The sequence below is a fragment of the Neolamprologus brichardi genome, chromosome 17 (genome assembly GCF_056152115.1).
Source record: "Neolamprologus brichardi isolate AB-2024 chromosome 17, ASM5615211v1, whole genome shotgun sequence".
Lineage (NCBI taxonomy): Eukaryota > Metazoa > Chordata > Actinopteri > Cichliformes > Cichlidae > Neolamprologus > Neolamprologus brichardi.
The window spans coordinates 33,787,456-33,802,254 of NC_142120.1; the positions used below are offsets into that span (position 1 = coordinate 33,787,456).

General features: G+C 39.0%; 1 protein-coding gene across 3 annotated transcripts in view; it reads left to right on the forward strand.

Annotated features, from left to right (window-relative positions):
* The window catches only part of LOC102780176 (anoctamin-4-like), a 55,560-nt gene extending 42,066 nt beyond the window's left edge, over nt 1-13,494 (forward strand). For 2 of the 3 annotated variants that reach the window (XM_087830557.1, XM_087830559.1), the window contains 14 exons: nt 1,101-1,183; nt 2,328-2,468; nt 2,673-2,837; nt 3,113-3,149; nt 3,243-3,354; nt 3,833-3,890; nt 4,540-4,637; nt 5,470-5,612; nt 7,155-7,307; nt 7,394-7,541; nt 7,627-7,746; nt 8,074-8,179; nt 10,185-10,388; nt 12,909-13,494. In XM_087830557.1, the coding sequence (XP_087686683.1) occupies nt 1,101-1,183; nt 2,328-2,468; nt 2,673-2,837; nt 3,113-3,149; nt 3,243-3,354; nt 3,833-3,890; nt 4,540-4,637; nt 5,470-5,612; nt 7,155-7,307; nt 7,394-7,541; nt 7,627-7,746; nt 8,074-8,179; nt 10,185-10,376 (1,556 nt within the window). In that variant the 3' untranslated portion in view covers nt 10,377-10,388; nt 12,909-13,494. Of the gene's footprint in view, nt 1-1,100; nt 1,184-2,327; nt 2,469-2,672; nt 2,838-3,112; nt 3,150-3,242; nt 3,355-3,832; nt 3,891-4,539; nt 4,638-5,469; nt 5,613-7,154; nt 7,308-7,393; nt 7,542-7,626; nt 7,747-8,073; nt 8,180-10,184; nt 10,389-12,908 lie in introns of those variants that run through there. The other variant, XM_087830558.1, reaches the window with a different exon arrangement.
* Nucleotides 13,495-14,799: the final 1,305 nt, after the last annotated feature.

Below are 14,799 nucleotides of genomic sequence, written 5' to 3' on the forward strand. Positions count from 1 at the left end.
TAGCATGAACATAGCAAACGACCCAAAGAAATGAATGAAAACATACAGACTAAATGCACACAGGAAGTGATCAGGGGAAGTGGAAACACATGGGGAAACAGCTGATTAGAAAGAACATAATGACATCAGAGGGAAAAGTAAACTTAAACCTCACTGAATATAGAAACACAAGACTTCCAAAATAAAACAGGAAACATGGAGAGACAGGACAGCACAAGCTTGACAATGACATGACAGACTAGACAAGAAACAAGACACAAAAACCAAGGAGACAGATGATAGTAATGGCTAAACTAAAACTCCACTAGACCCCAAATAAGACTAACACAATAACTTATAATCACAAACCTTACATAAGAAACTCAAAAATACAGAATAAACTCAAAACGCCGGGTCAGAAACATGACTACAAGACTACAAGATGAATCTGAGGGGTGTACTACACTAATGGGTTGAGCCATCTCTGTGTCTTGAAAGTGGTGCTTTACTGGCCAAGTATGTGTACGCATGCAAGAAACTGGGGTCCAGACAATAACCACATATGGAGCATATTATTGGAATAATATGTGCAGATATGAAATCACCACAGAACAATCAGTTCTCTGGAAAATAACACTACTAATCCTGTTGGTCTTCTAAGGACGGATGGTAGGAGGGTCTAAAGTTTTCCTGATCATCAATTTTAGGGTAAGTGAATCCAGATACAGGAAAACTGCCCTCAGTATACTGAACTTGCTTCGTAGTACAAAGTCTGGGCTATGTGTTTAACAGAAAACTCAGACTTTAAGCTTGACTTTGCTTTCTGACCCATGCACTTTGATTTTTATTACAAGTATCTGTCTTGTTGATTAATATCAGGCCAAATATTTAAAGATTGTGACGATTTCTTCATTATTCAGACTTGTACGTCTAAATTTGAAGCATGTTATCTGCAAAAATATGACGGGCTCATCAATAATGTATTGTTTACATAATGACAGAAGAAGCATCTAACAGAAGAAATTTAATAGAAAGTTGATTAGTGCTTGGTAGGAGCCATATAATCCCATCCTGGGGACTGTTTAGGACGCAATGCAAACTTTTTTGTTCATGTCTTCCAGCAACGGTCTTCCTGGAGTTCTGGAAGAGACGCAGAGCTGTCCTCGCATATGACTGGGACCTCATTGACTGGGAAGAAGAGGAGGTAAAAGTCCTGTAGCTTATCTGCTCCCTTTAACATAAATAAATAGTATGAAAAGAAATTAGGAGGGAAAAGATAGTCAATTATATTTCTAGTTATTTCTTTTTTTCTTGAACAAGCACTTCTTCCCTGAAGAAATGTTGGCCTACTCATACCCTTTTCAGTCCATGTCAATCTCAAAGCATATATTTAAAAAGGTGGAGATGGTGTACTAAGAGCCTGTGTCAAGTCTGTCTCAGTTCATTTTATGAGTCACTGAAAATCTGCAGCTCTACAATGAAAGCTCGAACAAACTAAAGACCCACACAGCTGTCATAATGTAATTTCTGTGGGTTTTTATGTTCTCTCCTGTCTTGTGTATCAACCTCCAACCATCATCTGTCAATCACATAATAGATAGTGAATGTGTTCTTTGAAGGCTGCTCTTCTTTTGATGTAAATGTGATTCAGAATTTCAATCTGCTTTGTACGTAACGTGAGAAGACAGGCTTTTGGTCAGAGCTTGAGGATATAAGGGTGGTTTGCAGCCACTTGGTTGTGCCTCTACACTGTCCCAGCTTGGCTATTATATCCTGTTGCTATGTGTCAGGCACCTTTGGACACAGCCTGCAGTTTGAGTCCTGTTGGCTGTGCTAGACTCTTGCCCAAATAGATCTGGTGCTTAGGGCCAGTTTTTGTGCTGCCATAATCAGAACCTCTGTGGCCTTTTCTAGCCACTGGTAGGATTTCTTGACGTCAGAGACTTCCCCTATCTGTTGGTGGTACATGCCATGATACCCATGATCTGTGCTTTACACAGTTCGTATTAAATATTTGTGCTGATACCCTGAAGAAGAAGCTTTCTCCGTGGTAACCCTTTTAAAAAAAGTAGTACTTGTTCAGTCTTTTTCTAATTGCATTGACACGTCATGTCATTTATCCCACTACCTGAAGTCTGTTGAGTTCTTACGCTTTCCACTTCTGTGAAGATTGTGTTAATACGTACCTCAATGCTATAGTTACTTTATCTGTGAACTGCCTGTGACTTGCACCCTCAACTATGCAATCCTGTGAAAAACTTCTCAGCAGAAATGGCTGCTAACCAGTAGCTAAATGTGCGCTTTCTTACTGCAGTTTATGCTCATATGTGTAGTCTGTTATCTTTCAGGAAGAAATACGCCCGCAGTTTGAGGCCAAATACTCAAAGAAGGAGAGGATGAACCCTATATCTGGAAAACCTGAACCTTACCAGGCCTTCTCTGACAAATACAGTCGCCTCATCGTTTCCACATCTGGAATATTCTTTATGGTGAGTTTCTGGAGCAAGTGAGCATTAAGTAAAAGATGTGTTACTAAATGTGCCAACTGCTTTTTGTCTGCAATTACAATTTCCATTGTTCCATCTAAAACTAGACCTCTCAGTTTATAGACTGAAGTATTCAGTTATCATATATACATTCATATGTATATACAGTTGAAATGTTCTCTTTTTCTTGTCACTGTCACGTCACAGATATTGGTGGTGATTGCTGCCGTGTTTGGCATCGTCATTTACCGAGTTATCACTGTCAGTACCTTCGCTGCCTTCGGCTGGGCTCTCATCAGGAACAACTCTCAGGTGGCGACCACGGGCACGGCAGTCTGCATCAACTTTTGCATCATCATGCTCCTTAACGTGGTAAGTTTCTGCTCTTTTTTTCGACTGCACTGTGCAGAAGTAGAGCAATGACGAAATAGTTAATGCATTTATTTCAGGTTGCAGTAATGATAAATACTGTTTTAAATGTAACGGCTAATTCATGCATTGTATGAATAGTTACACAGATACATATCATTATCATTATTTTGATAGCTTTCTAACGCTTTTAACAGCATTTTTAGACAATAAATTTACTGTATGGAATTTAAATGTAAAGCCTTGAGAAATACATTTAATTTCACCTTTTTTTACAGCTTTATGAAAAAGTTGCTCTGCTTCTTACCAATTTAGGTAAGCTGGTGACACACAATTTTTCAATTTCTTTTTGTATGCATAATGTTACGATATTCTTAAAATGAACTCCTCCTTTATGTTTAACCACAGAGCAACCGAGGACAGAGTCCGAGTGGGAGAACAGCTTTACTTTCAAGATGTTCCTTTTTCAGTTTGTCAATCTTAACAGTTCAACTTTCTACATCGCCTTCTTTTTGGGAAGGTGAGTAAGTCACAGGCAATTCACGAATACAGGACAGGACCAGTATTAGTTGAATCATGTAACCAGTTTCACACAAATATATGTAGCTGAGTTCCTATTACTTATTCTTACACTGGCTAGTTGCCTTGTTTAGCAAGGGGCCTGTATATTTTACTGTGATATTAAAGTCATACATAATTTGGGAATATCCAAAAGTCTTAAACAAAATATACTGAATCCTTTAGTACAGCTGACCTATAAGAAAGACAAAAAAGCAATCATCTGTCATGGTTTGCCTCCACCGGTGTGTGAATGTGAGAGTGAATGAATAGTGGAATTGTAAAGTGCTTTGAGTGTCTAGAAAAGCGCTATATAAATGCAATCCATTATTATCTCTGGGCTTAACGTAGCTTATAGTGACGCTAAACATGTAGCTCTAATTGTGTGCTCTTTTACTTATTCCTTACTCCTGTTGTTTTTTTCGACCCTTGGTCTACAGATTCACAGGTCGACCTGGTGCATATCTGCGTCTCATAAATCGCTGGAAACTGGAAGAAGTGAGTAATGACTTCCCTTTTCCCAGTGGGGAATAATCTCAAGGCATTATGGATTGACATATTTCTAAATTGGGCATTAAGCTATTACTGTATGGCTAACCACCAGGCATTTAACCCCCATCATTAGTAAGTGGTACTTCTGGGAACATGCAGGGAAATAATACAGTGGAGTGGTCTAAGGGGACAAAAGGCCTGAGCCGACACTTTTAGGTGCTGAGCTAATGTTTTCCCTCAGCAGCAGAAATGGAAAAAGTCTCTATAATGTGACATGTACAGTACAAGTGTAGCCTCAGTCAGCCTTTCATTCCCATGCAGAACCATTATTGTCCTTAAAGACATTACTGCCTCGGCTGCACATTTAAAAAGCTGCTAAAGGTTGCAGGCATAAATCATAATCGTAAGTGTATGAAAAATAATTACAGGTTGTGACTATAGCCTTTCCAAAATAAACTGCACTTGCATTGCTGCAGTGGGTGTTTTCCAGCAAGTGATGCTTGCAAATCCTGTTAGGCTCATGCTTATAACAGTGACTAGTTCTAGCTATCCTGGATTCCTTCTTGAAAATGAAACTCTTTTGTTTACACTTTAAAACACCATGTTGGCAAAGGCTAAAGTTTGATTTCATGCTATCTCCTTCTTGTCTCCTCAGTGCCATCCTAGTGGCTGTCTCATTGACCTCTGTATGCAGATGGGAATCATCATGGTGCTAAAACAGACGTGGAACAACTTTATGGAGCTCGGCTACCCGTGAGTTCCATTTGCCGCTGTAACCTTAAAATAATATAAACCTGTTATGTGTTTAGACAAAAAGCAGCATCTGGTGTAAAAATTAAAATATATGGAGCTAGTTACTATGGCGACCTCTTACGTGTATGTATATGGAGTAACTACAAAAATATATAATTCTAGCCCATTACTAGTCCATTTTATTTAATGCTGAATTGCAAATGCATCTTGCTATCCAAGCTAGCTAGCCAGTGTTAGCATTAGCTGGCAACTCTCTAACTCTAAAAAACAAAAAAAAAAAAACCACAGTTATGGCAAAATTGTCAAACTGTTGTTCACAGCTGGGTACATCACAGTGGGTACATCCGTCGTTTATATACAGTCTATGTTGGTCAAGAAACGGTAGTGTCAGACTGAAAAGGTGCTGAACGTATCTGAATCTATTGCCATGGTAAACATTCATGATCCCCAGGCAATGAATCCTGCTTTTCTAACCTTGTGATTCATCATCTACTGCAAAACTGGTCTCACTCCCATTTTGTTTTTTGTTGTTTGATAAAGTGTTTTTCTCTTTCGGGCTTTTTATAAATGTATTTATTTATTTATTTATTTTTAAATCAATCATTTGGCCAGTACTTACTTATGGTCATTTACCTAGCTAATAACATTCCCATATTACTCAACTGTGCTTGTGTGCAGCTCCAGTTACCATATGGTTACATGTACTGTGTTTAAGAACAGATCCGGAGAGCTTTTAAACTTGAAAACAGCAGTCTCTCGTGTTCTGAAGCACCTGGACTTAGTGTAGTTACACAAGAAGATCATGCCCAGTTGTTGTTGTTTTTTTACTCAGACTGATGCAGAACTGGTGGACGCGGCGGAGGCTGAGGAGAGAACACGGCCAAAATGCAAAGGCCGGCTTCCCACAGTGGGAGAGGGATTTTAATCTGCAGCCAATGAATGCCTATGGACTGTTTGATGAATACCTGGAGATGAGTATGTTGGATGCAAGCACAATATGAATGAAATACGCTTTGCTGGTAGCCTTTGATATCAGTTTTGTATTTTAAGGTTATCCTAAAATGCACTCTACAGTTTAATCTTCAGAATTTATCTAAACAGTTTTTTTTTACCTTGGTCCCAGCAGCTTCAATCCATGTTATGTAATTCTGACACTGCACTATATTGAATTAGAGCTAGAAGCTTTTCCACATGCTTTAAGGAGCTTTAAGGTGCATTTGATGTTTTTGATCATTGTTTTGGATTTTCATCCTACAGTTTTTAAGTTCACCCATTCCCAGATTTGAAATCGCTCAAATAAATCCACTATACGCTTTAGTCATAAAGAGCTGAACAGGACAGAAACTACTGCCTTACATTCATGCAGCAGCCAATAACATGACTCTAAATGCTTGCATTCCAGTCTAAAAAAAACAGTTTGAAAGCATGATGAACATCTAAAGGAGATGTTGTTCAAGGTAGCTAGCTTACCTTTATACAGTCTGGCTTCATTAAACCTAATAACCACAATCAGGCCAAACTTTCTCACAACACTGGTTTTCAACTCGATAAATAAAGGTCAGGGTCAACAGTATCATTCCTTCATATTTGTGCATGAGTAGATATGATTGTAAAGCCCTTAAATGTATCCCTATTCTTTATGATCCAGCCATGGTGATGTCAAACAGCCAAAAACCTACAGCCAGTAGTAAACAAACAGAGCCTTTTTCAATATCTGTGCACTGAGGTCTGCTCGATCTTTGAGTAGTCAATAGACAGAGATTTTATAAATGTAGCTTGCTCAGGGTAGCAGGCTACTGTGCAGAATAAATGTCTGGATTTACCATTGTCAATAGAAAATTGTATTTGTTTAGTCAGCATAAGCTTTTAATGATATAAGTTTATTTGTGATAGAATGCTGCATGATGATCTTTTCCTTGCTTAGAACTGATCGTTCTTTATGAAACGTGTTCTTCCCACAAGCAATAGTAAGAAGTTGAACAAGCAGTTCTGACCTTACACACACACACACACACACACACACACACAATCACATATGCACATGCTTATGTCACTGAACGAATGTTTTCATTTCTCTTGTATAAATAAAGAAAGCAGGACGGTGACAGACCACAAGTCCGTGAGTGTCTCTTACGTGTACGAGCGCTCTGTCACTTGTCCTTGCGAGTAAAGACAACTGCAGTGTTTGTGTTTTCTAACTCAAGTGTCTCAGCTGAAGAATTGCGGGGTGATTTTAAGAAATCCCCTCTCAACCATGGCAACCACAAATCCTGCTTGTAATTAAATTGAGTAAAAATCACAACAACCGTCGCCTCAATGTGCTTCTTATTGTAAGGTAAAGACCCAACAATAATGCAGACAAAACCCCGTCAATCAGACAGCGTTCTATGAGCAAGCACTTGGCGACAGTGGGAAGGAAAACCCCCCCTTTAACAGGAAGAAACCTCAAACAGAACCAGGCATCTGCCGTGGCCGGCTGTAGTGCAGGCCTCTGAAGTCTTGCACTGTTTGTTTCAGTTTTACAGTTTGGCTTTACCACCATCTTCGTGGCAGCTTTCCCTCTGGCCCCTCTCTTGGCGCTGATCAACAACATCATCGAGATCCGTTTAGACGCTTACAAGTTTGTCACACAGTGGCGACGCCCTCTGCCATCACAAGCCAAAGACATAGGTAAAGAGTAAAATGCAGTACGTTCCTTTATTACAGAAACACTTTCCTGTTTGTGGGGTGTCTTTGAAATCATTCTTTATTGGCAGGGATCTGGTATGGCATTTTGGAGGGCATCGGCATCTTGTCCGTCATCACCAACGCCTTTGTGATCGCCGTTACCTCGGACTTCATCCCCCGCCTTGTTTACGCCTACAAATACGGACCCTGCGCTGGTCAGGGCCGAGCAGGGGAGGGGTGAGGGATGATTTTACAGTTTTTGCTTTAATTCTGTGTTGCTGCACGCTGCAGTTGGTAAAATCATTTCCCATATGTGCCGCAGGTGCATGATGGGTTACGTCAACGCCAGTCTCTCAGTTTTCCGGGTGTCAGATTTTGAGAGGAGGTCGCACCCCAGGACGAATGGCTCGGAGCTGTTTGGAGAAGCCGTGAAGTACTGCAGGTGGTGTGAGAAGTGAAAAGCTGTTATTTTGAGGCAGCTGTATGTAGAAAACAGAAACACTGTGGAAAGAGACGTTGTTTATTTTAAAAAGGCTTCAGCTTAAAGCACAGGGTCAACTATAAGATAATCCACTACTTTATTCACAATTCTGGTAACTGAGTGATCTTACTGAGATCCACATTGAACTGAAGTTACAGAACATCATTTTGGAAACGCCCCATTTGCTGCCAGTATCCCAATTTTCCTGCTCACTAATATGAGTAAATGAGTCATCAGTGTTTCTGTAGGATGAACTTTGACCTTTCTCTTTTTCCCCTCTCCTTTTAGGTATCGTGACTACAGGGAGCCTCCAGATTCTGCCGAGCCTTACTCTTACACTCTGCAGTTCTGGCACGTCCTGGCAGCCCGGCTGGCCTTCATCATTGTTTTTGAGGTCAGTCTTTTGTAGTCACTGACAAATGACAGCAGGCTGCCTTTGGAATTGGATTCCTTCTTATTATTTTGTCAACAGGTTTTCACCTTTCTCTCTTATTTATCAGGACCAACCAGCAGTGCTGTGAAAAAGTACTTGACTCCCTTCCTTCCCCCTTCAAACTAATTCTAATTTTATAGAAAGATAAAAATAGTAAATGCAAATTTCAGTTTTTAAATGATGATTTCATCGATCAAAAAAGCTATCTTACCTCGACCTTAGTCTAGGTGAATTAGTTGTTGTGAAACATATTTTTTTTTTTTAAATTAGTTTTAGATTACGAGCCACACCCAGGAAGACCTGTTGAATCAAGAATTCACTTAAATAGAACCTGTCTGAGAAGCTGAAGAGGTCTAAGAGATCTCAAAAAGAGGAACATCATGACACGATCTGAAGAAACTCAAGAAGATCTAAGAGAACAGATGAGAGACAAAGTCATCGACACCGGGGTGGAAGGGTTACAAAGGCATTTCTAAGGCTGGGGGATCGTTATTCACAAATGGAGTAAACTTGGAGCATTCACAGGAAAGTCCACCCTTCCAAAATTTCTCTAAGAGTGCATCAGCAACTCATCAAGGAGGTTACAAAAGAAATGCAGGTGAAAATTGTCCCTAAAGGTCAAAGGTCATGGCTCAAAAATAAGAAAGACACTGGGCAACAATGACACCATGGGAGAGTTGGTGGAGACAGCCACAGCTGACCAAAAAGAACATAAAGGCTCATTTCACAATTGCCAGAAACTATCTCACATCTGCCATAAAACTAACACAACATCATACAAGCAGGCAGACATGGTGGTAACAGTGTGGTGATCTGGGCCTACCTTGCTGCTTCAGGACTTGGACAACTTGCTGTAATTGGTGGAGCCATGAATTATGCTCTCTACCAGAAAATCCTGAAGGCCATCAGGTCATGCCCTGAAGCACAAGCTCACTTCTGCAGCAGGACAATGATCCCAAATACACCAGAGAGTCCACCTCTGAATGGCTAAAAATAACAAAACTTCAGGTTTTGGAGTGACTAGTCAAAGTCTGAACTTAAATCTTTGACCTTAAAAGGCCGTTCATGTCTGAAAACTCTCCAGTGTTGCTAAATTAAAATAGTTTTGCAAAGAGAATGCCTCAATTTCTCCACAAAGAATTGAAAAACTCATTGCCAGTTGGCACACTTGATTGCAGTTCTTGCTACCAAGGGCGGCACAACCAGTCATGTTTAGATGGATTGTTTTCCCCTTAAAAATAATTTAAAAATTGCATTTTGCATTTACTGGGGTTACTTTTGAATAATAATAAAAGTGTTCAATGATCTGAAACATGCAAGTGTTACAAATATGCAAAAAAAGTAAGAAATCATGAAGGGGTTAAATACATTTTCATAGAACTGTATTTTTCTCAATATTTTTCTCTAATCTAAAAAAGCCTAATAGAGACATGGCTCTAGTGAATATTTTTAACCATGACCCATCAACTCAAATCATTTGGAGACTAAAGATTTGATGAATTGCAGAAAAGTGCAGCCTCAGAAGCCCAGTCATGTTCTAACGTTGCTGTGACCAAAATAGAGTCATGCAATTTAAAAAAGCATGTTCTGCTTCTTGTGTTTGGCATTCTGATCGACCTGTTCCTGCTTTCAGCGGCTGGATGAGTGCACTCTTCTATTTTAGCTCGCACGCTCTAAGTAACATTGCAACTAATCCAGATTTAGGAGGTGTAAAAAAAGCATTTTATAAATCCAGATTAGAGCTGCTCGGGTACAGTGTATTTATCAGAGAAGAGGCTCAAATAAACGTGTCACTCGGAAATTTTTTTACCATCTTTCAAATGTGATGCATTTAACTGATAAAGAGCCAGTCTTTCCTATTAGGACATAACAATCAAAGAAGAAAAGCATTACTGCATCTTATCACTTCAAAGTTCTTAGCATAGCATAGCTCTGGGATTTCTGATAAAGTTCTTTGTTTTTGTAGCATATGGTGTTTGCCATCAAGACTCTGATCGCGTACCTGATCCCCGACCTTCCCAAGGACCTGCGAGACAGAATGCGCAGGGAGAAATACCTGATCCAGGAGATGATGTATGAGGCTGAGCTGGAGAGACTGCAAAAGGAAAAAAACGAGAAGAAGAAGAAAGACAGGGTCCACCATAAGGAATGGCCCTGAACACACCAACAGGTACATGTAGAGAGATTTTCTTCAGCTCTATAAGGCTGTGTATCAAAAATGACTACCATGATGTCATTTATTTGTTTGTGAAGACCAGCGTTGGGGTTGTTATTTAGGAAAAGTATTGCTTTATTACTTTTATTAAATGTAAGTATGTTACTGAATTACTCGCCAGAAAGAGTAAAAAGTTTTTACGCTACTCGTTACATTACTTTCCAGTTACTCTGTAAAATGACCTGAAACACAGTGTCATGTAAATACTATTTAACAAACCTCAGGCTGCAGTCCCACACATCAGCCCAAATCCCTATCCTAATGAGGACAGGCCTATAATCTTTCTTTTAGTATTTGCATATGAACACAAAGCAAAGAAACCTCAAAGGGGCTGCTGCAGTGATTCTGCTTAAGTGGCATGAACAGGTGGAAACAGAGGCTTCAAGTCTGATGACTCATCATTCAACTAAGTGAAGATCAAGCCTATTAAAGATCAGCGTTTGGTTGCTGGGTTGGGGTCGGCATATACTCTGGGTTTTTGGCTAGCTTTGCCTTAGCATGCTGTCTGTGCAGACATGTGCAAAAAATAAAGTTGCTTTATCAGTAAAATGTGGCTATTTCTTATCTACATGCAGTTTCCTCTTTTCTCATTCTCATCCTTTTGTGAAATTAAAATAAAAGTGATGCACATAACTCAACTCCTCAAAGCTGATGCCACTCCACCATTTTACTCCACCCAAATTCAGTTGATTGTAGTGCAAGTACACAAGACGAAAAAAAAGTGTTTGATGTGGGGTGTTTTTTTCATTTCTGTTGCTGATAACTGAAGAACCTTTGTAAAAGAAGTAAAGAGATAATTGTAAATGCAATATAATTGCTGAATTTAGTATCATATTAACATATTACATTACAGTATTATGGACAAATGTAATGTGATGAATCATATTACTTTGCATGCGTCGTATTAGTTACTGGTGTAATGTTTACTTTGTAATGCGTTACACCAGTACACTGGTGAAGACCCATGTTGATGGTTTAAAGTTATTAATTTGACCACTGCTGTTCTTTTAGCCGGTATTTAGTGCCTAAAATTAGAATACCATAAAGTGGATGGGCGACATATGCAGACGTAAGTGTCTGCTAAGTCACACAGAGAGGTTACACTGATTTGTAGTGGCATTTACCGCTTTACTCACCACGTTCTCATCCCAACGCATAACATACCGGCGCATGTGACAGATCGTCGGTATGTTACGCATTCTGAGGCATGAGAGCCGAAAGGAATGAATCTATACATGTAAATGTGTTTTATGTTCTGATCATGAATCACTCTGGAAAACACTACGTGATAGGTTTAAGCTTATGGTTAAGGTTCTGGTTCAGGCTGGAAGGGAGGGCTGGAGCCTCTGCTCGAAGCGTGTGTTCCCACCACGAGCGGCATTCTGTTGGATTCAATTGAGAATCTTCCATTTTCAGCTCTGGTAGTTGCCATTTACTCACAACTAACATCTTCTTATGGGGATGTCAAGAGATTTATTCTAAAGACACTTCTTCAGCTAAGAATCTAAAGGTAGAAACACACAGACGCTGCAGCTTTTACTTGCAAGGGCATGATCACAGAACGCTCACACCAGAGTGGGGGCCCTGTGATGTGCGCTTTGTTCCTGCACTTGCCTTTATTTATATACAAAAGTAATACAACAGTGAATACGTCTATTCATTAACAGAGGAATGTTAGTATGTAGGGAGTGAAGATAAAAGTGGTTCAGGTGTATGTGTGTGTGTGTGTTATTCTGAAGGACGTGGCCCCTCTTCTTGAAGATAAGAGCATCCAGCTCCCCTCTTCCTGGCAGGAGTGAAATGATAACAGCTTGCTCAGCTATTATCACTGTGAGAAAGAATTTATAAAGCAAGTCTTGATTCCAACAACAGTCTAAGTCATAAAAGGGTCATCATGCAGTATTCTATAATATGCAAACTTATATCACTAAAAGATTATACTGACTACTAAGTACAATTTTATATTGACAGGGGACTACAAATTTCAGTCCACCAGAACAGCTGTTGCAGTCTTGTATTTACTCTAGCTAACTAGCAAATTGTGCTAAGGTTTAGCTCTGACTGAAAATGTGAACTGATTGAAAGCCTGGTTTAGGTTTATTTATCTATATCCAGTCTATCCACAGAAATTCAAAAGCCCATCTAATATCGACTTAATAAATGTACAGTTGTATGACCAGGAAATGAAGGTTCTTGTGTTTAATAAGTGTTATAGTCACTTTTAATTGGCATTTTCTGTTACTGGACTAAAACCCAGACATTTAAATTCATTACAGAGTAAAGTTACTAAGCTACAGTTCAAGTTATTGCTCAAAAGATGACATTAAAAGCAGTTTTCTGCTGCCATGGATGAAAGCCGTGTATATTCAGTACAAAGTGTATTCAAACTGCGATCCAAAAAAATGTAAATAAAGCTGTTTGTTTGAAATGTTTCTCGGTGTTTGCAAGCTTTACACGAGTGTCTCTTATTTCCAGGTAGTCAGCAGGTCTTTGGTTTTCACAGCACAGTAGAGGGAGAGTGCCGGGTTTCCTGCATGTACTGGACTCTCATCCCTTCCTCCTGCTACGTTGGACCAGCCCCTCCTGTTGGACAGTTTCTGAACTGCATCTAGCTCACCGTAACAGTGACTTTGGAGCCTATGTCTGCAAAACTAAGAGAAGTGCTCTGGAACATTTGGCAGTGGGATTTGCTACTTTTTCCCCTCCAGTTTGGGCTCTCAGCAGGGTACATCTTCAGATCCTGAATGTAGATTTTAAGCAAGATGAAACTTTTCCACATTTTCTGTTTTAGATGAGAGGACCTACTCTCCTGAGCTTACTAGGTAACAAACCCTGTTTACATTTCTTCTTGCTAAGGGAGTTCACATTTTGCTTTACTGTAAATAAATGTATTTAAATGAATGTCAGGCTTATATGCTCTGCTATAGTGTAGTGCAAGAAAAATAAAGTAATGTAAAGACCTATTCTATCAAAGCTATGGCACTGTCCACAGTTTGCCTATATTGGAAATGCTTTCCACTTGAATTTAGATTGATAACTGCAGTAATAAATATTATTTATTGTAAAGACATTTGACTTTCCCTTTCTTGATTATATCTTGAGTCAGTAGATGTTTGTTTATTTAGACATTATAGTCATTAACACTGAAAAAAAAAACGTCATGGTAAGTTTAATGCAAGGTTTAAAAGTATAGGGAAACAACTGTAAAAATTGAATATGGAAAATTCTTTCACTGCATCCAGCTTTTTTTTTTATTTACATATTTTTACTTTTTTTTTCATTGTAGGTAAGTCAGCACTCACTAAAAAGTGAAAAAGGTGTATTTATTTAATTGAGTTCCTACTACAAGGAAACAGACTCATATATATTTCTAGTTAATTAATTCCACAGTAAAACCACAGAGGCAAAAATGTCAACTTTGTTTAGAGGTGCAAACCAATACGAACCAATGGGATAAAAACAGTCAGCAATAATCAAATGGATAATAACTTTATTATATTTACTCTCATACTTCTTCTACAATTGGTTCATTATTTTGTTAAAATATATTTCCCAATAAAAAGGTTAAAATAAAAGTGAACATGGTAAAGTAACTATTTTTTGCTACTTCATAGAGTACTTTTATTACCCCGCATTTTAGAGGAAGATATCAGACTTCAAGTTACTTTTTTATTTTAACAGGAAGTAGAACTCTTGAAATTAACAGTCTCTTTTCGAGAGTGCTCTGAGCCAAGACAAACAACATGAGGTCCACAACCCTGATTTTGACCCAGGGCTCTCTTCCCGTGTGGAAAAGCACTGGGCCACATTAACACACTGAGGTCAAAGTCATCACTGAGAGCTACTTCTGGCTGCTCCCCCACCACCGCAGGTAGCTCCACATGTTTGTTTTGACAGTTCCTGATGCATCACCAAAGGGGATTATTGTCCCCGGCTAGAAATGAAGTAACATTTCACTTTCGAGGCAAGTGTAAAAACCAGTACTTTTCTACTAACAGTACACAATCAGAAAATGTAATTTTTGGTTTTATTGAATCGTTCTCCTGAGTCTTGGTAACCAGGGAACAAAGAAAATAATAACTAACATGTTTGGCTAAAAGGGAAACCAATGGCTGTAACTTTTTTGATTGGTTACTCTTTACAAAACTGTCACTGACTTTTCCAAAGTCTGCCATCTCAACCTGATATCGTTAAAATGGTGCCAGATCCAAGTAAATTTAACACAGAGTCTTCTTTTTTATTCATTCTTTCTTGTATTAAGAAGAGAAACTTTATCTGTAATGGACTCTGTTTTGTAGGGTTGTATTGCTGTTTTTTAACATCACTTTCACTGCTCAAATCTTTCATGACACCACCAGGTATTGAG